The sequence below is a fragment of the Garra rufa genome, chromosome 9 (genome assembly GCF_049309525.1).
Source record: "Garra rufa chromosome 9, GarRuf1.0, whole genome shotgun sequence".
NCBI classification, from domain to species: domain Eukaryota; kingdom Metazoa; phylum Chordata; class Actinopteri; order Cypriniformes; family Cyprinidae; genus Garra; species Garra rufa.
The window spans coordinates 25,852,039-25,874,197 of record NC_133369.1 but is presented as its reverse complement, the minus strand read 5'-3'; the positions used below and the strand labels follow the sequence as shown (position 1 = coordinate 25,874,197).

The 22,159-nt window shown below is 40.1% G+C and overlaps 1 protein-coding gene across 1 annotated transcript; it reads right to left on the bottom strand.

Annotated features, from left to right (window-relative positions):
- Positions 1 to 8,750: 8,750 nt before the first annotated feature.
- cxcr3.2 (chemokine (C-X-C motif) receptor 3, tandem duplicate 2) lies at positions 8,751 to 13,358 on the bottom strand. The gene is made up of 3 exons (XM_073847550.1): positions 13,287 to 13,358; positions 12,434 to 12,563; positions 8,751 to 10,507 (listed from the first exon to the last, which is right to left on the bottom strand). Exons 2-3 carry the CDS (start codon positions 12,467 to 12,469, stop codon positions 9,401 to 9,403), a joined length of 1,143 nt encoding a protein of 380 aa, XP_073703651.1. The 5' UTR covers positions 12,470 to 12,563; positions 13,287 to 13,358; the 3' UTR covers positions 8,751 to 9,400.
- Between the last annotated feature and the right edge of the window lie 8,801 nt (positions 13,359 to 22,159).

Below are 22,159 nucleotides of genomic sequence, written 5' to 3'. Positions count from 1 at the left end.
AGTGCATGTGAAAACTTACCTGTGCAAGAACCAGATGAAATGGAGTCAAGTGACGGACCTGTTGAAGTGCAAAGAGAATACCAGTACTCAGGGAGGAAACGGCGACCACCAAAACTGTTTACGTATGATAGCCTAGGGACCCCTACCTGTTACAAAGTGCAAGTAACTGGTCCTGGGTATGATCCACACCCTCCAGGCATGTGGACACCTACATTTGCGCCTTGGATGCCGATGGTGTTCCCTTACCCGAGACCACCTTTTGTTTATTAAGTTTGGACTGAAACGAAAACTGCTATAACACACTTAGTTATCCTATTCACTGTGCAAGAACTGGTGAAAGACAATGAACTATTGCACACACATATACACTAATTATCCTGATGGACTGAAAAAAAAAAAAAACTTTTGCATACACTTACACAAATTGGACTGTTTCCAGGCCAATGGAACAAAGACTTTTGTAAGGCCAATTGAAAAAAAAAAAAACTGAGTTAACACTTTGGAAAAATGTTTTGAAACATCTCTGCAGAGACTTTGATTTATAACTTCTTCATTTTTTTTAATTGGCATCGACCTGGGATTTTGTGTTTTTGTGCGTTGAAATGGACTTTCATGTTTTTTTTTCTCTTTCTTGGACACTGAACCCTTGAACTTGAATGTGCAAGGGGCACAATCTCTTGCATTTGAGTCGAGAAAGATTATAACCAGTTGACAAGGACTGTTGGTAAATCTGAACTTGCAGTGTCATTGAGTATACAAATGTAAAAAAAAAAAAAAAAAGGTGATATGTTACGGTGGCATGACTGTGTAAGACAAAAAGTTGTGTAACAGAAAACATTAGAAATTTATTAGACCATTGGTAGATGTCGGGACGACATCTTTTCCGATAGGGGAGAGTGTGATAGATTGAATGTTTGGATACCAGTTATGTTTAAGTGGTAAATTTATATATTTTTTTAATATTGCTAAAAAGTGTTTAATTCCATATTTGTTCTTAAAAAGGTGTTATGTTCATTTATTGAATTAATTATTTTCGCTTGGCATACCTGCGTCATGACGTCATTGCACGTTTCAGTAGGTGGCGCGGGCGTGATGTGCTTCATTCAGAGTAAACTCGCCACTGAAGAAGTCATCACTGCATCGCTGTCTTTTCATTTTTCTTTAATCATCTTTATAAACTTCTTTTCAGGTAAATGCAAAACAAGATGTATAAAACACTTCTCCGATTAAGTATAAACACTGGGTAATATGATATTGATGAGTTATATGTGTTGAAAGCAGTTCGTTTTACATTACTTATAGTATGTCATGAGTTTAGCAGGCCTGAGCACATGGTTGGTATGAGTGCCTCGCGATTAGCGCGATAGCCGCTTTATGTGATAAAAGGTCAGTATGTCGATTCTATTTGTGTGTATAAAGGTTCATGACGTTGTTGCATATTTGTGAGTTATCTTAAATTGGCACGTTTGGGTGGTTTAACCATTTGGTGCCTGAGTTATGCATTACAGTTATCCGAATTAATCTTGTATTGAATGAAGTACATCAGATACGAGGGATTTAACAGCGTGTAGAGATGAACACATGGTTAATATCCTAGCTGTATTTTTGTATCATAAATCTAATTCTTTCATTTTTAAGGGTGAATATTTATGAAGATGTTAGATAACGTTTGGTGCTCATGTGTACATGTTGAACATCTTTTTCTGTTTCTAAAAGAAATGTGTTTTGTATGTCACTGTGTCAGTTCAAACTACAGCATATGGACTGTAAGAAGAGAGTTTGTTAAATAGACTGTTGATCGTATTTTCTTATTGCTACTATTCTGATGAATAGTGTTTGAAGTCACTCATGTTTACACTTAGTCATTACAGGCAAAGTATACTGTACTATGTTGATGCTGTAATATGCTGAGCTTTTGTTATGCATATGATCTTATAATTCATTCAGAGTAAACTCGCCACTGAAGAAGTCATCACTGCATCGCTGTCTTTTCATTTTTCTTTATTCATCTTTATAAACTTCTTTTCAGGAGTACTACAAACTCAAGAAACAGACAGACTTTTAGAGACAAACTAATCATTAGACACAGGTGACGGGGATCAGGGCAAACGAGGGCAAAACCAAATCACACAGAATCAACAGGGGGAGACACCGGGCGAAACCAAAGACATAAACAGACAGAACTGGGACAGTTGTTGATTCAGCAAAAATCTGTAAAAAAAATTCTGTACAACTACATTTAACACATTCAATCAACTTACAAACAAAGATTTTATTCATTAAATTAAAAAGATGAGTTTTGTGAGCAACGCTTTGCTAGTTCATCCAAAAAAGCCTCTGCCAACTTGTTTTTTTTTAGTCAATCTCTGACTTTTTTATGCAATGAACATACAAGTATCAGAACCTTTTGTTGATTGAAAAGGTTTCAAACATGTTAAATGTTCTAAAAAGGATAATCAATGGCAGTATAGCACCTTTCATAGTTGTATTAAAAAGTAGAGAGAGAGAGAGAGAGAATACAATGTGTTTAACATAAAATGTGTTAAATATCATCACAGCTGCCTGAAATCAACTGAAATAAAGCACATTAAATCTCTCAAGATCTCAGCGGAGGAGGATTAAACAGCTCCACAAACATCATCGCCAGACAGATGCTTGCAGTGGTGACTTGAGCAGCTCAACCTGGGAACGTTTATTATTCGGAAAGGATAAAGGAAGAGAGCTTCATAAATCAACTTCTGACATCAGCATTGTGATTGAGGGAGTCAAAGTTTTTTACACACAACCAGTCAAAAGTTTTTGTATAGTACACTTTTTTTTTAAGAATTCGCTTCTGCTCATCAAGCCTGCATTAATTTCATCAAAGTACAGCAAAAGCAGTAGTAATGTGAAATACTTTTACTATTTAAAATAACTGCTTTCTATTTGAATATCTGTTAAACTGTCATTTATTACTGTGATCAAAGCTGAATTTTCTGCATCATTTCTTTAGTGTCACATGATCCTTCAGAAATGTTCAAAAAACATTTATTATTATTATTATTAATAGATAGATTATAGATATAATTACTTTTATTTAACAAGGATGTTTTAAATTGACCAAAAGTCATGATAAAGTCATTTATAATGTTACAAAATATTTCCATTTCAGATAAATGCTGTATTTCTGAACTTTCTAATAATTAAAGAGTTTTTGAGCAGCAAATCAGCATATTAGAATGACTTCTAAAGGATCATGTGACACTAAAGCCTGGAGTAATGGTACTACAAATTCAGCTTTGAAATTAAATGAATAAATTACATTTTAAAATATTCAAATAGATGGTAATTATTTAAATAGTGTAAATATTTATAAATGTGACTGTTTCTGTTGTACCTTGGATCAAATAAATGCAGGGTTGGTGAGCAGAAGAGACTTCACAAAAAACATTACAAATCTCACTGTTCAAAAACTTTTGACTGGTATACTTTTTTGCCTCAGTTCAATGATCAGTTTTTATTTTTTATTCATATATTAGTGGCTCAGTTTTGGGCATAAAGTGTTTGGTGCAGTGCAAAGACAAAGTACATCGCAAAAAGTAGAATGACTAAACAGTAGAATGTATTGTTTTAAGTTTAAGAGAATAAATTTACATTGGAATCTTTGTTTTGCAAATGAGTGAAAGTTAATAAATATTTTCTAAAGCAATTTGAGATTTGAGTCTTTGGTGACAACTTCATTGCATTTTCAGGAAAAAAAATTAAGTTTGAAATGTTTTATTTGCAGGTAATTAAGTAATATGGTCAGGTTTAATGAGAAATTCAATTTAAGTTTAATTAAATTAAGAATGCAATGATTCCTAACGAAAGCTAAAGGTCTTTACAGCAACTCGTCAAAATAAAGGTTCAGTTTAACTTAAAGAAACTGTGACAGAAATCTATTACTCAATGTAATGCTTGTACTACTACTAAATCATTATTTTTTATGGAATATTTACCAGAAAAATGACTTACCAGAATTTATTTACCAAAAAATGTAAATACACAACACAGAGTCTAGAAAATTAAATGAAAAAATAAAAAAAATAAAAATTGGGGAAGAAGGGAAATGGATTACATAGGGCCCTATAGACTGTTTTATATATGTCCTTACTACCTTTTTGGGCCTTAAACATGGTAGTTATGTTGTTGTCTATGCAGGGTCAGAAAGCTCTTAGATTTCATAAAAAAAAATATTTGGTAACACTTTATAATAACGTTCAGTTGTAAGTCTTTTATAAGTGATTAGTTAATGATGAAATAATCATTTACAAAACATTCACAAATGATTATTAAGTGATATGCTAAAAATTTGTGTATGTTTTGTTAATTCATTTACAAGTGAGTTACAAGTTAATTTACAAGTGATTAGTTAATGATGAACTAATTATTTACAAAACATGACTATGTGTTTATAAATTATTAATAAGTGATATGTAAATTTTATTGTAAGTAATATGCTAACAATTTACCAATTTTACCAATCTGTCATAAATTATCTTAAAAATAGCATATAATAAAATAATCAAACAGATCCTTAGTAAATGGTTAAAAAATAGTTAACCCCTTAACTGTCACCCCCATTTTTTTTAAATAGGCTTGAAAGTGCACTATCCAAACTTAAATTGTTGTAATTCATGAAGACTTTGGAATACAGATGTAAGGTAGGTCTCTTTTTAAAGAAAACAGTCAGCAGATTATTGCGGAAGCGGAATTTAAAAAAAGAAGCATTAACAAATTACAGAAGTTTAAATTTACTGTAAAGAAAATACACTGTACAATTTTTATTATATTTTATATAAAATACATATTTTACATAACAGGTTTTATCTTAAATTTGATATCAATTTGAAGCCTTACATCTAAATAAGTTATTCCAAATTTGAAGTTGATATGAAAAAAGAAATTGAGGTTCTTGTGAAAGTTTGTCCAGGGTGTTATATAATTCATACACTACATGGTGCAAAGTGCATAAGTGCATAAGTACATAGTGAATAAGTGCAGAGTGTATAGTGCGTCATTTGGGGCACAGCTCATGAGAAGACAGAGAAGACATCTTTATCCTCACCAGTAAGCCCTTACATTGCAGTACACACTTCAAAGTATTCAAAAGCTGTTGTGTAAATGCATGAATAAATAATTTACAAATCTTTCTGCATCTAATCTAAAGTGTAAACAATTCATCATTTATAAATGTGTTACCAGTGTTGTTTTCGTCAACGATGACGATGACGAAATCATTTCGTTGACGCCACTTTTTTTCATGACGATAACGAGACGATGACGAGATAAAAATGGCTCGTTGATGACTAAAACATGACGAGACGTGTGTGAGTTTTCGTTGACGAGACGAGAATAGACGAAAATGTTAGTGGGTGGTCCGTCAGACGTTTAAAATGCATGACATTTCTGCTTATTGTGCATGCCAATTAAAACTTAAAAAGTATCTGAGGCTATGGCAAGCCGTTTTAGCATTAAATACTCTTTGCTATGCTAGTATGGCAAGCCGTTTTAGCATTCCATCCTTGTTTGTCTTTTATGTTCTAAAACATTCCTTCATTATTGTAATTATTGGTGAAAATAGTCGATCCGGAAGCTCACATTGTGTTGAACTATAGATCTGCTATTTTCAGAACTTATAAGTGACACTACCCAACAGCAAAATACTTACTGACCTACATTAATTTGTTAAAAGACTACTTTTTCCCCTTTTTTTGACTAAAACTAGACTAAAACTTTTTTGACTTTTCGTCGACTAAAATTGGACTAAAACTATCACATATAGAAGTGACTAAAATTTGACTAAAACTAAGAAGCATGTTAGTCCAAAAGACTAAGACTAATACTAAATCTAAGATGGTTGTCAAAAACAACACTGCCTACATCTTGGATGCCCTGGGGGTAAGCAGATACACATCAAATGATCATTTTTGGGTGAACTATCCCTTTAAGTAATATGCTGACAATTTACAAATCTGTCATAATTTATCTAAAATATCACAAAATATTCAAACAGATCATTAGTAAGTGGTTTATATGTTACTAGTTAATATATTATTTGTCACTTAAAAATAATTAAAATATCAATCATTTAAATTTGTATACTTCACTGAAGATCGCATCATGAATAAATCATTTACAAATCTTTCTGCATCCCCTAATCTAAAGTGTAAACAATTCATCAGTTGTAAATGTTTTACTCATTGTTCAAAGGTCTTTCACCCAGTGTGTATACCCACCTGATACCCACACAACCTGTAACCGGCAGGTTTGTAAAACATTTACAACTCATGAGTAGTTTACACTTTAGATTAGGGGATGCAGAAAGTGTTGTAAATGGCTTGTATACACCAGATCTTGTAACATGTAAGAAAGATCTACAAATGATATGTAACATGTAGGTGACATCCGCGTCCATCTGTCATTAGCACGAGTTTATCATCCGGCACGTTACACGTGTACGTGCTCTGGCGTAGAATACGCAAACACCGGAAGCGATCTGTCGCATGTATACAACACTCATTGTTTACATAAAGCACAGATATTGTGGGTATAGCAGCTATTGAAAATGGTAATTACTTGCGCTTATCCTGATTGCTCAAACCGATTTAAAGCTAAAAGATTACGTTTGCTTGCGCAAACTCATGCAGGACTTTTCACGGATTTCCCCTTACGGCATTTGCGTATTCTACGCCAGAGCACGTTCACCTGTAACAAGCCGGATGTTAAGCTCGTGCTCAGGACAGATGGACGTGGCTGTCTATCAAAGGTAAAAAATGATATAAATACTGGTCAGTTTTTCACAAAAATGTGACATTAATGTATCGTCACGAGTCGCAGGGTGTAATTTGGATTTGTCTGTGCATGTTTTTGTTTACTTTTAAAGGTTTGGTGCCCATCCACGTCCATATATGGCTGGCAGACTGCACCGGTTTTCATTAAAAATCTTCGCTTGTGTTTTTCTGAGGAAACAAAGTCACCAACATCTTGGATGCCCTGGGGGTAAACAGATAAACATCAAATTTTCATTTTTGGGTGAACTATCCCTTTAATAATCATGTTTTGTAAATTTTTAGTTCATCATTATCTAATCACTTGTAAATGATTTATAACTTAAACATAGATAAAATACTAACATATCACTTATTAATAATTTATGAATACATAGTCATGTTTTGTAAATGATTAGCTCATCATTAACTAATTAATTGTAAATTACTTGTAAATTAATTAACAAAACATACAAATTGTTAGCATATCGCTTATTAAACATTTATGAGTGTTTTATAAATCATTATTTTATCATTAACTAACCACTTATAAATGACTTACAACTGAACGTTATTATAAAGTGTTAACAAATATTTTAATTTGCATTCCGAAGAAGAATGAAGGTCTTATGGGTTTGGAGCAACATGAGGGTGAGTAATTAATGACAGAATATTTATCACCCAGGGAATTTTGGACATATTGGTTTATAAGATGATTTGTTCTTTACTTCCAAAAATGGTACATTTACATTTTTAACTTGTACACATAAAATGTAATGTTGGACCTACTACAATCGTCCTTTGTATAGTATGACAATTGACCATGAACAGGTTTTTACTGTGGCATTTTAGAGTTAAAATTAGTCATGGTTTGAGTTAAAAATCTGTGTTCTACTAAAGAAACAAGTTCACCTCCATCTTGGAAGGCCTGGGGGTAAGCAGATAGACGTCAAATTTTCATTTTGGGGTGAACTATCCCTTTAAGCTAAAACTGACAGGTGTCAAGCTCCCTCTTCATATATGAGCTTTCATTGCTTGTGGACTTCAGTCACCCTTGGCAATCAAAAAACACCAAGAACCAAAATGTCATCAGTATATACTTGCACTACAATTGAATATGTAAAATGCAATTCAGCTGTTTTCACGTGCTTGTCATAATATTCTACTTGCCATTGTTTAAGTCATTAACAAACATGTACAAGTGCTTTCTAATTAAAGAGAAACCTCTTAGCCATCTTGCTGATGATAATGGAATCATTGTCCAAATGTACTTTTATCCACATAAATAATGTAAAAATGCTGTCCTGCAATAACATTTTCCTACTGAATCAGGACATTTGGGTGTGATGGATCATTAGTTTAACCATTTGTTAAATAGGCAAAAGGCTTGAGTTTATATCACGGTGATAAACATGATATGTCACTTTCTATATATTGCGGTCAGAATTTGGGTCTTTAGCATTTACCTCAAAGCCAACTGACATTAACCAAAAATCCACAGACGGCCAATTTTGAAGGTTTTGAAAGCTGTGAAATCAATACCTTCAGAATTCAGGCTCAGCAGATGCTACAAATGAGGTGTTACTTATGCGGGTCATAAGAGTTTCAGTCTGAAACACATTTCCTGACCCCCACACTGCCTTTCAGATAAAAGAGCATGCAGTTATAGTTTTTTTTTTTTTTGTTACCATCATTAATGTTAGAATTCCACTGCATTTAAGATACAAATAAAAAAATAAATTAAAATGCATTTATTTTAATAGAGATGAAAATAGAGATAAAACAAGTGATTGAAAGAAGTAATATTAATAGAGATGAAACAAAAGCAATTACACATTTTGCTCAATGTTTCCTCTGTGGCTGTCATTCTCAGAACTAAAATGTATCTTCAGGGTGTCACATCCTTCCCAGTTTAGAGCTGAAGAAGAGTAAAAAAAAAAAGTGAGTCACACGAAACTTTTTATTTTATTTTTTTACATGTTTAATGGAAATACAAAACTGGCAACAACGAACTTACAAAAATAACAATAGAAATGTTTTACAAAAATTGCATCCATCATGTTCCGATCTATTATGTCCTGTATGTGATGTGTTACGTATTATATTATGTCATAAACTTAAAATATCAAACAACAGATTAATAAAATGATAAAAATAACTCAGTTTGATGTTACAGCGTTATTTATGAAGAGTATTCATAAAAGAAAAAAAGAAAAATGTGGATGTGGAGGCTATTTTCAGTTCCTTTTTGTGAAACCAGACGCAGACAACTCAACGAATGATTCATTGTCACGATTACAGCTGCCACAAAAGGCAGAATTGAAAATGAACTGAAGAAAAAAATAAATAAAGCATTGTATTTTTTTGCCTCAATATGTAATGTCTGGAAAAATAAAAGTATAAAAATATAGAGCCTATAGCTAAAATAAAGCTAAAAATTGGGTATTTTTGGATATTCTCATTCATATTCAAAAACATGCAGATAGATCTTCAAAAAACGAGAACATGAAAAGTTTTCATATCTTTCAGAACTGAAATCGTGGTTTCTTCCTGATTCCACATAAAAGCAACCGTCACTCCTATTCTTGCACTCTTGTTCATTTGCGCTCTTTTCAGGCCATGACAGAGAAGTACGAGGTATTCTCACTCTCCACTGAGCTGAATGATCCATTAGGCCTGCGGGTTGATCCCCGACCGTTTGCCCATCCTGCTAATCCAAGGCACCCCTGGGGTCCTAAAGCAGCCTTGCACATCTGGGCGAGCTCACGACGGAATTTCACCCCCACAAGACCGTAGAGTAGCGGATTTAAAGCGCAATGTGCCAACCCCAGGCTTTCTGTCACGGAAGTGCCCACATCTAGCACCTTGTTGAGCGTGCAGGTTTTGACAATGACCCCAAGAGTCTGCAAGCTGTCAGTCATCCGCAAAGCATTATAAGGCGCCCAACTGACTACAAACACAATGACCAATGAGATGATGAGCCTCAGCGAGCGCCGCTTCTGCCTACGTGTGGCATGGCACAGTGCTTTGAAAATGTGAAGATAGCAGTACAGCATAACCAAAAGGGGAAGTATGAATCCAAGAATCATGCTAACCAGCTGCATGCCGATCTGCCATTGCTGGCTGTTCTCTTTAGAAAAATCTACATGGCACATCAACCGATTTATGCCGTATACGTTCACCACGTTACGGTAGTACACGTCCACCATCGCCAATCCCATACAGATACCCCAAATGATGGCACAGGCCAGCTGAGCGTGGCAGGTCTTACGTCTCCAGCTGATATTGATGGCATGTACAATAGCCAAGTATCGGTCGAAGCTGATGCAGGCCAGGAACAGTACCCCACAATAGACGTTCAGCGAGAACAACGCTCCAGCTATTTTACACATGAACAGGCCAAAAACCCACTCGTGGATCCACTCGATGGCAAAGAAGGGTAATGTTATAGCCAGTAGGAGGTCAGAGATGGCCAAGTGGAGCAGGAAGGTGTCTGTCAGTGAGAAAGAGCAGGGGCTGTGTCGAGACTGCCGGTAGCGGCGGATCACACACAGAACCAGAATGTTACCCACTAGCGCCAGGATAAAGACTAGGATGTAAGCCACGGGGGCAAAGCGACGAAGAATGTCCCATGTTTCCTTCAGACTGCAGGGGGCAGCAGAGTCATCATCTTGTCCATTGTAGTCAGCAGAAGTGTTTGAGTAGTCATAATCTGTGTACTGCAACAGAGCAAAGAACAATATTCTGTTAATTCAGATAGTTAAAGGGATAGCTCACCCAAAAATGAAAATTCTGTCAATAATTACTCTCATGTCTTTCCAAACCTGTAAGACTTTCATTCATCGTTGGAACACAAATTAAGATATTTTTGATGAAATCTGAGAGCTTTCTGACCCTGCATAAACAGCAATGAACATACAGGTTCAAGGCCCAGAAATACGGTCGCAGAGAGAGCTCAATGTGCTGCAACTTAAGAAAAAACATGCAAACTGAAAAAAAAATGCGCTGCAAATGCTCGCAACGCAACAACAAATACGGAAACGCGCTGCAAATTCTCACAACACAACCAAACTCAGAAACGCGCTGCAAACACAGGAACGCGCTGCAAACACACAAACTCTGACCAACAGCCACTGAACAAGTAATCAGGTCCCAGATGGGTTCGTCACTTTTTGAGGTCCCCCTGAAACATTTTCATTGTGGTCCGTGCGTTTTGCAGCGCGTTCCTGTATTTGCAGCGCATTCCTGTATTTGCGGCGCGTTCCTGTGAGTGATTGCAGCGCGTTCCTGTGTTTGGTTGTGTTGTGAGAATGGTGGCTTAATCAATAAAATAGTCCATGTGACATCAGTGGTTCAATCTTGCATCGTAGACTGTCTCAGAAGATAAGTAATTGTTGACTGAAGTCATTATTTTTGTTTTCTTCACACAAAAAATTATTGTCATAGCTTCATAAAATTAAGGTTGAACCACTGATGTTCTTAGACTTTGGACGTAGTAGTTGCGTTGCTGTCTTTGCAGGGTCACAAAATTCTTGAATTTCATAAAAAATATCTTAGAGTTCAAACTTGTTGTTTGGTTTGTTTGGTTAATTCGGTCTGGACCATTCAGTCCTGGTTACATGTTAGCGTTAGAATTGGAATTTTTTGACAGCCAACCTAATGATACCGAACCTTAAGGCATAGTGATACGTTTACAACCCGATTAGTCGGGTTGAATGACATATTCATGATGGAATTCATCGAACACTTCAAACGAAAGAAAAAGTGTTCGACCCGTGTACAGCTGTAGGACAGTTGGACATTGCTGTGTATCAAAGGTTAAAAAAAAGATATAAACACTGTTCAGTTTCTCGCAAAAAAACGATTGTTTCGTGTCTTAGGACATCAATGTATTGTCACGAGCCGCAGGGTGTAATTTGTATGTGTCTGTGCATGTTTTTTTTTTTACTTTCAAAGGTTTGGTGCCCATTCACTGCCATTATATGACTGACACACTGCAATGGTTTGAGTTAAAAATCTTTGTATGTGTTCTATTGAAGAAACAAATTCACCATCTTGGATAACCTAAGCAGGTGAGCAGATAAACATCAAATTTTCATTTTTGGGTGAACTATCCCGTTAAAGACATCTAATAAATGTCTATTTGACATCTGATAGGAGACATCCTATAGATGTATTGCAGATGAGCAAACACTCTAAAGAATTCGTCTTGCAGATGTAAATGCAGACGTTAAATAGATGTCTCCAAGATGTGCTATCAGGGTAGCGTTGCATCTTGTCATTACTTCCTGAATTTGGTTCCTTGAGAAGTATTTGGTCCTTGTTGCATTCATATTTTTATTTGAAACACACCGGTTTGTTTGGAAGCGGACCGAGAACCATCTTTTTAGCGGTCTCAGTCCGCTTATTTGGTGCGCACCAGGATTTGGATTGCAGTGTTCACACATATTGAGCAATCATACCAGAGTTTGTTTTAATCTAATCAAACATGACAAGTGTGAACACACCCTTAACTTGTGTTCTGAAGATGAATGATGGTCTTACAGGTTTGAAACAACATGAGGGTGAGTAAATAATTACACAATTTTCATTTTTGGGTGAACTGTCTAACTTTTATTTTTTTACAGTACTGTTTTAACACTCACCTCTGAGACCTCTGTAGCTGTTGTGGTGTCCTTCATGATGAGCTTCAGAGAAGTGAGACATACAAATCAAATAGTGGGCACGAGATGCACTCGTCTCTCTCACGTTATCTTGTCTATATGTCTCTCCTTTCTTTTGGGCAAATGTCAGAAAAATAGAGGGAAAGAGAGCAAGAAGTCAGACCACAGAAACTGATTCCTTCTTGTAAAACTGCTGCAAAAGGGAACTAAAGACTTCGTCCACAGGGAAACAAAACTGCACTCATTTGAAAAAAATTTAAACAAACATGTTTTTGAAATCCCCGATTTGCTGAGAACAGATATATTTACAGAGCTTCTCAAAAACACCTTTGCAACATCAGCAACATTGGTTGTCACATCTGTAAGTGTGTTTTAAAAAATTCAACTTTTTAACAGTAGTTTAAAAAGATAAAGGGTTCTTGAGGGAACTGAAAGTGCTCAGAATTATTATTGCATAAGTTTGGCATGTGCAATGAAACATAATATTAAAAAATATTAAAAATAATATCTGCCATTGCCATATCCATGTATTTTGATAGATATGGTGATGTTTCTGGTAAAATCATTGAGAAAGGGAATTATTATAACTTCCAATAACTTTTACACTAAATGTAAAATAGAGAGAATATTCTCATTTGTTGTTACTAATTTCAAAATCTAATTTCACACTGCACTGCACTGAACTATTTAAATTCTAGTTAGTTAATTATAATTATAAATATTCCATATATTTACAAAAACAGACTACATGATCTATCTTTTTAAAAAGTATCATAGTTAGTGCAGGGACTAACAGTAAATCTTAGAGTACACAATCAAATATCAAGTCTCGTACCTGTTCTCTCTGTGCTGTCTGTGCAGGGGTTTGACTGGCCCAGATCAGATGCTAGTCTGATTATAACTGAATTTGTTCAGGAAACACATTTATCTTAGTGCTTCCTGGCTTTTTTTTTTTTCTCTCTCTCTCTCTCTCTCTTCCCTTTTTGCTCTTTCCACATAACTTACTCTTACTGGAAATATTTTCAACCTCATAGTCTTTTTCAAAAGGTGCTTGTAAAACTAAAGAGAAGCATTTTTCTCTTTTACTGCTCAAATCTGTTTGATCTAATTTTTAATCTAATGATATTCTGATTCATCTTTCCTGTTAACAGACAGGAAGTCAATAACCTCAGTCATTAGCCATAGTTTTGTGGCAATGTTCAAACTTAAAAAGCAGCTCAGTTCAATCCCAGCTCAATGTCCTGTTCTTTCTCTCTCTCCTCTCTATTATATGTCTCATCTATCCAATATAAAGCCAAAAATATAACTTGAAAAAAGAAGCTAGTACATATATGTAGCTTTGGGCCTATAGTATATAGAAATGTAGAAACTTGACAGCCTTTTTTAAAGCATTCTGGTTACTCAATATGCTGTATTTCCTTTGCAGGTCTGGGTATGTCATTTTTTCACACCCTGAATTCACACTTGTTTTAATTCTCTTAAACCACCGGGTACAGCCGACAGTTGTGTTTACATGTTTACATGAACAGCTCTGAAGTTTTGACACCTTCTCAAAAGTTTAACCACATCCTGGCTGGCCACAAAGTATTATAAATACAAAATAATAAGCACAGTCAGATTTCCCTGTAAACAGGCTATGATCTTTATTTCTAAGAAAAAACTTTAAAAATATACTATCTCCTATCTATCAGAAGTAAATTTCACTTCCAGAGTGAGAAATTGTGTATTGAGTAATGACTGCACGCTACAACCTACATGTTCTCTATTGTGCTTGATTCTTATTCATATTCAGACAGATTTTTTGCAAATTGTGATTTATATTCAGTTACAACGAATAGATCAAAGTGTAAAACAAGAGCAGTGTTTTTAGGTCTTAAGACATTAATTTAGGCAAGTCCACGTGTAGATATGATCTGAAATATTTGTTCATGAATCATAACAATGTTTCTCCTGCAGATTGTGGTAAATATGGCCCAGGACTTCAGTCTATTTAGACAAATGACAAAGTATTTGTATACAGTTTATTCATAGACAGTTGTCACCTGCAATGATTCTGTCCACCACAGAGCAGCAGTATTTGTCTCTTTTTGTATGTCTCAACTGCAGATGGATGTTTGTAACCCTGGACCACAAAACCAGTCATAACCAGCTGAATAAATAAGCTTTCCATTGATGTATGGATTGTTAGGGTAGGACAACATTTAGCCAAGATACAACTACTTGAAAATCTACACTGTAAAAAGTTTTCACCAGTTTCAACTTAAAAACTTAAGTTTAGCAGCTGCATTAAAATTTTAAGTTAAATCAACTTAAAAGTACAAGTCATTTTAACTAATTTTATTGTCGTGAGTTGAAATGAATAGTAGTTTTAAGTTGATTTAACTTAAAATTTTAAGGCAGCTGCTGAACTTACGTTTTTAAGTTGAAACTGGTAAAAACTTTTTACAGTGTAAAATCTGAGGGTGGAAAAAAATCTAGAAATTGAGAAAATCACCATTAAATTTGTCCAAATAAAGATCTTAGCAATGCATATTACTAATCAAAAATGTTTTGATATATTTACGGTAGCAAACGTACAAAATATCTTCATGGAACATGATCTTAATATCCTAATGATTTCTGTCATAAAAGAAAAATAGATCATTTCGGCCCATACAATGTATTTTTGGCTACTGCTACAAATATTCTCATGCTACTTACAACTGGTTTTGTGGTCCAGGGTCACATTTGCTCTATACTTCCACTTTCCTATGCAAATATGATCAACATATTAATTCAAGTGACTTTCTTTTGACATACAGTCCAAGAAACTCAAGAACAATTTAAACTCCTTTATCCTTCATTATTTACTTGTTTACATTTTTTGTTAATGTCATTATTTAATATGTGACACAGAAATAAAGTAAACAATACAGAAATGTCCACACAACTCGACATTTTAACAGATGCTCATTTAAGTGCACTCAGAGCCTCTTGTTTCAGATGCCACTGAAACAACGGTTGTGTTTCAGATCCGTTACTTAAACCTATCCAATATGTTTGAAACTGTGGAGTGCGCCTTTGACAATATAGTTGTGCAACATATTATCTTCAGGGATTGTGAAATCATGTGGCCTGTGCATGTTTGTATGTGGCTACAGAGATCAGAATAAGGAACTGACTGTATAACTTACGCAACATGAGATAGTCATTTAAATCTACGTAAAACAAAAAGACATATTGCTGAGTATGTACTGTAATATTTCTTCTTTTCACATCTAGGCCGAAATATAGTTCTTTAAATACAAAAATACACAACATACACAGAATGTACTGTATATGTGATATTACTTCTTTTTTTTTTTTTTTTAAATATAGCATACTTTTAAATACTGCTGAGTATTTATATGTAATGTTTCTTCTTTTAAATGGAATTTCATGTTAATATATGAGTTTGGGTGTTTGGTGTTTTAAACATTATTTACTTAAGGGGCAGTAAGCTGGTTGCTGTATTTGTACAAGCTGACTTCACAGATGCAGATGAAAAAGCAAAGAATTAGTAAGTGCTACAGCAGTGCAATACACTGGATAAGAAACCCAAAGACATGCCCTGATGTGTAAACAATGAAGTCAAACAGCTCAACATATTCATTGCACAATTATGAAACCACAAGCCATCTTTTAACATACCTTCATCCTCAGCTGCTTCTGTATGTCTGAAGATGTGACAAATCTGTTTTAAAGGGGTCCTATTATGCTTTTTCACTTTTTGAATTTTAGCCAGTGTGTGGTGTGTATGTTTGGGCATAAAAAAAACATCTACAAAGTTACAAATCTCAAAATCCATTCCAAAGGGAGATATTTAGTTTTTAAAAAATCCCTTTTCAAGAACTACAACGAATGGCTCCTTTGGACTACAGAGTTTGTTTTCCAGATGCTATGATGTCACAACACGGTCCATTAGAATATCATTCAAATAATTCCCGCCCTCGGAAATTCAAATTGTTGGAGGGTGGTGAGGAACGAGGTGGAAGATTCGCCTAACTTAGCGATGTAGCATGGACAGCCGCTTCTGGGATGCTTCAGCGAGCCGCTGGTATAAACGCGAGCATTGATTAAAGTGTCCGCGAACTGCTCCGGTAGCCGTGCTGGACCCGCGCCGTTGACGTATGCGGTATAGAGGGTTGAAACACATGGAGCCGCGGCTGATGTAAACACAAGCATTGACTAGATTGACAATCGTCGGTTGCTGCGTCGGAGCAGCGCCGTAGACGTGCAGTGTGTGGTAAGAGATTTATTCATCATACAGTGTAAATAGCTTCACTAGCTTTATGCTGGAGCTGGTTTCAGGCATGTAAATAATTAAATAAATTAGCACAATAATGATAATATCATGTATCGGCGATCTCGCAGGCTGACGATATAGGACCAACACTACTGTTGCCTCACCCTTTATGCATCCTAGGTGTTTATGACTTCCTTCTTTCAGACGAATGCAATCGGAGTTATATTAAAAATAATCCTGGCACTCCCAAGCTTTAGAACTGAAGGGCATAGACAAGTGTTTCTCTCCATCAGTCCAAAACAAGTCGATCCATAATAAAAAAGTGCCTCACATGGCTCCGGAGGGGTCATTAAAAGCCCCCTTTAGCGATCCGATGTGTTTTTGTAAGAAAAATATCCATATTTAAAACGTAAAACTCACTTCAATCTAGTTTGTGCAGTGGTACACGGAACTATAGCTGCTTTGGGAAGGGGCGTGGAAATACTGAAACGCTGTCTAAGCTGTTAGGCAACTGGGACTGCTAACCAATCACAACACATTTCGTTTTTTGGAAGGTGGACCTTTATCAAACCTGGAACTAATTGGGTTATTTGTGCCAGGCTGGGGAAAAAGCAATTGTAATAATGTAAATTATGTGAAAAATAATTCGTTTTTCGAACCACCAAGCCTGAGAGCATGTTCTAGTGCAACTAAATAAAGATTTTGTAAAAGAGCATAGGACCCCTTTAATAACCTAAAACCCTTATTAATAAGTATCCTATCTATACAGATTTTAACTGATCAAACAAATCCTTCAACTTTTTTGTAATATATTTTGTGTACACTGTGTTCATATAGTGAATGTGCCTCAACATTCCCTAATGAGTTTTTAAGAAAACACACCTAGATCTAGCCTAATAAAACACTTGATTTCGTTTGATTTTGGTATAGCATTGTCAGATTTCAGCCAGAATGTGGTCAGACGTGTGGCTTTGACTCTAGTGCCTTTCTGGACCAGTGTCAAGTGTTCTTCCCTAAAAACCTTTCTAAAAAATGTGCAAACAATACACTAGTCACATCCCAGTATATCTGAGCTTCCTTTTTCAGTTACATTAGTGTTTTGTTTAATTCTGATTCTTGTAGACAGGTAAATTAAAAGTGTTGAGAACATGGTTAAGCCTTTTAAAGTCATTTTTCTTTTTTGATTTCAGTTGTTGTACTCAAAAAGGGTAAACAGGATGGTATGTTTGGTTCCCCTTCAGTCGTTTCACTACGACGTTACATGGGATCTCGCTTGAGAGACCGATCATCTCTGAGCCGTATTAAAAATTGGCGAGTGGACGTGCGCGCATCACTCAGTTAGACTTTTGCTTTCAGAGCCCTTCTGCTCGAGCCTACCTACAGAAAGAATTCTCAGAGTTCCTGCAAGCTCTTCTCCGCTGACGTGCTGCCATCTAAAAGAGCTATATTCTAAAAGAGTGTCTTTGGCAGCCATCAGCGGTATCCTGCGGGCGGCCGTTTTCACGGCCAATAAAAGCCTCCTGCGCTCCAGCGAGCAACCCCATCGAGTGCACAGAGTGCCGCGGTTCCTCCCTGGGCAGACCGGGACGAGAAAAGAGCAATTTCTCACGGCTGTGAAACGTCCTTTTCAGGATGGTTTTCCGGGCGTGCGCTACTGGACGTGGCAGTTTCCTCACCTCCGAGGACGGACATGAACGCTGCCTCACATGCCTGGGCTTAGAGCATGCTGAGGCGGCGTTCACGGATGGTTCGTGCGTTCATTGCGAGTGCATGACCATGGTCACGCTGAAGAACCGCCGCTCTTTTGCGAGACGGCTCCCCTCTGTGCCCCGCGGCCCGTCGTTAAGCCGGCAATGCTTTTCGGCCGCCGTGGCGAGGCAACGGGGGGGGTTTACAGGTTACAGTGCAGAACGCGCCGCCGGCTTCCAAAGCCCCGCGGCCGTCTGCACCCCAGCGTGGCCCCATTGAGTGGCCAGAGCAGTATGCTTCCCCGGTATCCGGGCCGAGCATCTCCTTTGGCGCTCCACCGGAGGAAGAGATGTCTGTCGCTGCGTCAGAGGGTGAGTCCGATGGTGAGGCGGACATCTCGCCGGGCCAGCGCCCTCCTGCGGTTGCTGCCTCGTCTGACACGGACGCTGAGCTGTCGGCTATGCTCCTTCGTGCCGCCAGGGGGATCGGCCTCGAGGTGTCGGATTTACCTCCTGCCAATCCCTCTAGGCTTGGCGATTGGTTCCTGAGGGGGGCGCCTGCGGTTCCGCCGCGCCCTCCCCCCGTTCCATTCTTTCCGGAGGTGCATGAGGAGCTGATCAAAACATGGCGGGCGCCTTTTTCCTCGCGCCTCCGCCCCAGCTCCTCCTCCCTCGCCACCCTCGATGGCGGGGCAGCCCGGGGATACGAGTCGCTCCCTCAGGTGGAACGCGCTATCGCGGTGCATCTATGCCCGCGTGGCGCCGCCACCTGGCGGGACCGACCGCATCTACCCTCCAGAGCGTGTGAGCGCTCGTCCGCCCTTGCGGGCCGCGTCTACCGCGCTGCTGGACAGGCTGCCTCCGCCCTCCACGCCTTACAGGTCTACCAGGCGCAGGCACTAAAACAACTGGACAAGGGTGGTCCTGATCAAAACATGATGCAGGAACTCCGCGCCGCCACCGACTTCGCCCTTCGAGCGACGAAGGTCACGGCGCGGTCTCTTGGTCAGGTGATGTCCACGGCCGTGGTCCAGGAGCGACACTTGTGGCTCAATCTGGCTCAGATGGCGGATGCCGACAAAGCTCGCTTTCTCGACGCCCCCATCTCCCAGAGCGGCCTGTTCGGCGACACTGTCGAGGATTTTGCCCAGCAATTCTCGGCAGTTCAGAAACAGACGGAGGCCATCAAACACATCCTGCCCTGTCGCGAAGTTAACATCCCGCCGCCGGTGGCCCCGCCTCCGCCTGCCCGTCGCGGAGGGCGCCCCCCTGCGGCTAGTAGGACAGCTCCAGCTCCCGCCGAGGGTCACGAAGCCGGGATGGCTACCCGGCGTAGAGCCGGCCCCAGGAGAGCGGCGCCGCCCGCCTCTCAGGGACCAGCCAAGAAAACCTCTCGCAAGAAACCTGCGAGACGTCCCTGATGCGGGCAACCCAGAGGTGGTGGAGATTGCTCTTCGGGGGACAGTGACATCGACTTCCCCACTCCCGGTGGAGGGCCGGGAGCTTCTGTGCACACAAAACTTAACATCGCCGCCGGCCCACGGGTCGGCGGTACCCACATTTTCACAGAAAGAGCAAATTTCCTCACCTCTGGGGCCTCGGCCCCGAGTTCCCTTCTCGAGCAGAACCTACACTCCTCGGCATCGGACTCGGAGCCTGATATCGCCATCGCGGGATCCAGGGAAGAAGGTAAGCGCTGCTTCTCGCAGCCAGACTCTCCCCCAGAACTCGGCGTTCTCTGGGGTCAGTCCCCTTCCCCCCGCCCCCTTAGGCTGCCCCACCGCGGTCACGTCGGTCAACGTTCCCTAGATACCGCTAGCGAGCCGGTTGAAGGTGTGGCTTCAGCTCCCCAACCCCTCGCGGTGGTTGATACGGACGGTACGTCTCGGCTATGCGATTCAATTCGCCAGGCGTCCGCCCAGGTACAGAGGTGTCCATTTTACTACTGTCCGTTCGGACACGCATGCCGCTGTCCTGCGTGCAGAGGTTGCAGTCCTACTGGCGAAGGACGCAATCGAGCCAGTCCCTCCAGCCGAGATGAAGTCAGGGTTCTACAGTCCCTACTTCATCGTGCCCAAAAAGAGCGGTGGGTTAAGACCCATCCTGGACCTCAGAGCTCTAAATCGGTCCCTTCTCAGGCTGCCGTTCAAGATGCTCACGACGAAACGCATGCTAACCTGCATTCGTCCCCAGGATTGGTTTGCAGCCATCGACCTGAAGGACGCGTACTTTCACGTCTCGATCCTTCCTCGTCACAGACCCTTTCTTCGGTTTGCCTTTGAAGGTCGAACGTATCAGTACAAGGTTCTCCCATTCGGCCTGTCCCTCTCTCCCCGCGTCTTCACCAAGGTCGCGGAAGCAGCCCTGAACCCTCTTTGGCAGTCGGGGCTTCGCATTTTCAACTATCTCGACGACTGGCTCCTGGTAGCTCACTCGCGAGATCTATTGTGCGAGCAGAGGGACCTGGTGCTTCGGCACCTCAGCCATCTGGGCCTTCAGGTCAACCGAGAGAAGAGCAAACTCTCCCCAGTGCAGAGGATCTCTTTTCTCGGTGTGGAGCTGGACTCGATCAATATGACAGCCCGCCTCACAAACGAGCGCGCGCAGTCAGTGCTGAGATGTCTGGACTTATTCAGACACAAGACAGCGGTCCCTCTCAAAACCTTTCAGAGGCTCCTGGGGCATATGGCAGCCACGTCCGTGGTCATGCCGCTGGGCTTGCTTCATATGAGACCGCTTCAGCGCTGGTTACACGATCGAGTTCCAAGACGGGCATGGCACCGTGGCACACTTCGGATTTGCGTTTCCCCGCAGTGTCGCCGCCTTTTCAGCCCATGGTCAGACCCTGTCTTCCTTCGGGCCGGAGTTCCCTTGGTGCAGGTTTCCAGGCATGTTGTGATGTACACCGATGCCTCTACCACGGGTTGGGGTGCTATATGCAACGGGCAAGCAGCCTCGGGCTCCTGGACAGGACCTCAGCTGGAGTGGCATATCAATTGCCTCGAGTTGTTGACTGTGCTTCTGGCCCTTCGTCGCTTCCGATCGACGCTGCGTCAGAAGCACGTGCTTGTTTACACCGACAGCACCGCGACTGTGGCGTATATCAATCGCCAGGGCGGCCTTCGCTCACCTCGCATGTCACAACTCGCCCGCCGTCTGCTCCTTTGGAGTCAAACGTGGCTGAAATCGCTACGTGCCATTCACATCCCAGGGGAACTCAACCGTGCAGTGGATCAGCTCTCACGGCAGTCCACCCACCCTGGAGAATGGCGACTCTACCCCGAGACAGTCCAGCTGATTTGGAGTCGATTCGGCCAGGCTCAGATAGATCTGTTCGCCTCCCCCGAAACCTCCCACTGCCAGCCCTTTTTCTCTCTGACCCAGGCTCCCCTCGGCAGAGACGCCCTGGCACACAGCTGGCCTCCGGGGCCCAAGTACGCCTTTCCCCCAGTGAGCCTCCTTGCACAGACCCTGTGCAAGATCCGGGAGGACGAGGAGAAGGTCTTGCTGGTCGCGCCATATTGGCCCACCCGGACCTGGTTTCCAGAACTCATTTCCCTCGCGGCAGCCCCTCCCTGGAAAATCCCCTTGAGGAAAGACCTTCTTTCTCAGGGGATGGGCACGATTTGGCACCCGCGCCCCGACCTGTGGAACCTTCATGTCTGGCTCCTGGACGGGACGCGTCAGACCTCGCCGGCCTTCCCCAGGCCGTGAGAAACACCATCATTCAGTCCCGAGCCCCCTCTACGAGGCAGG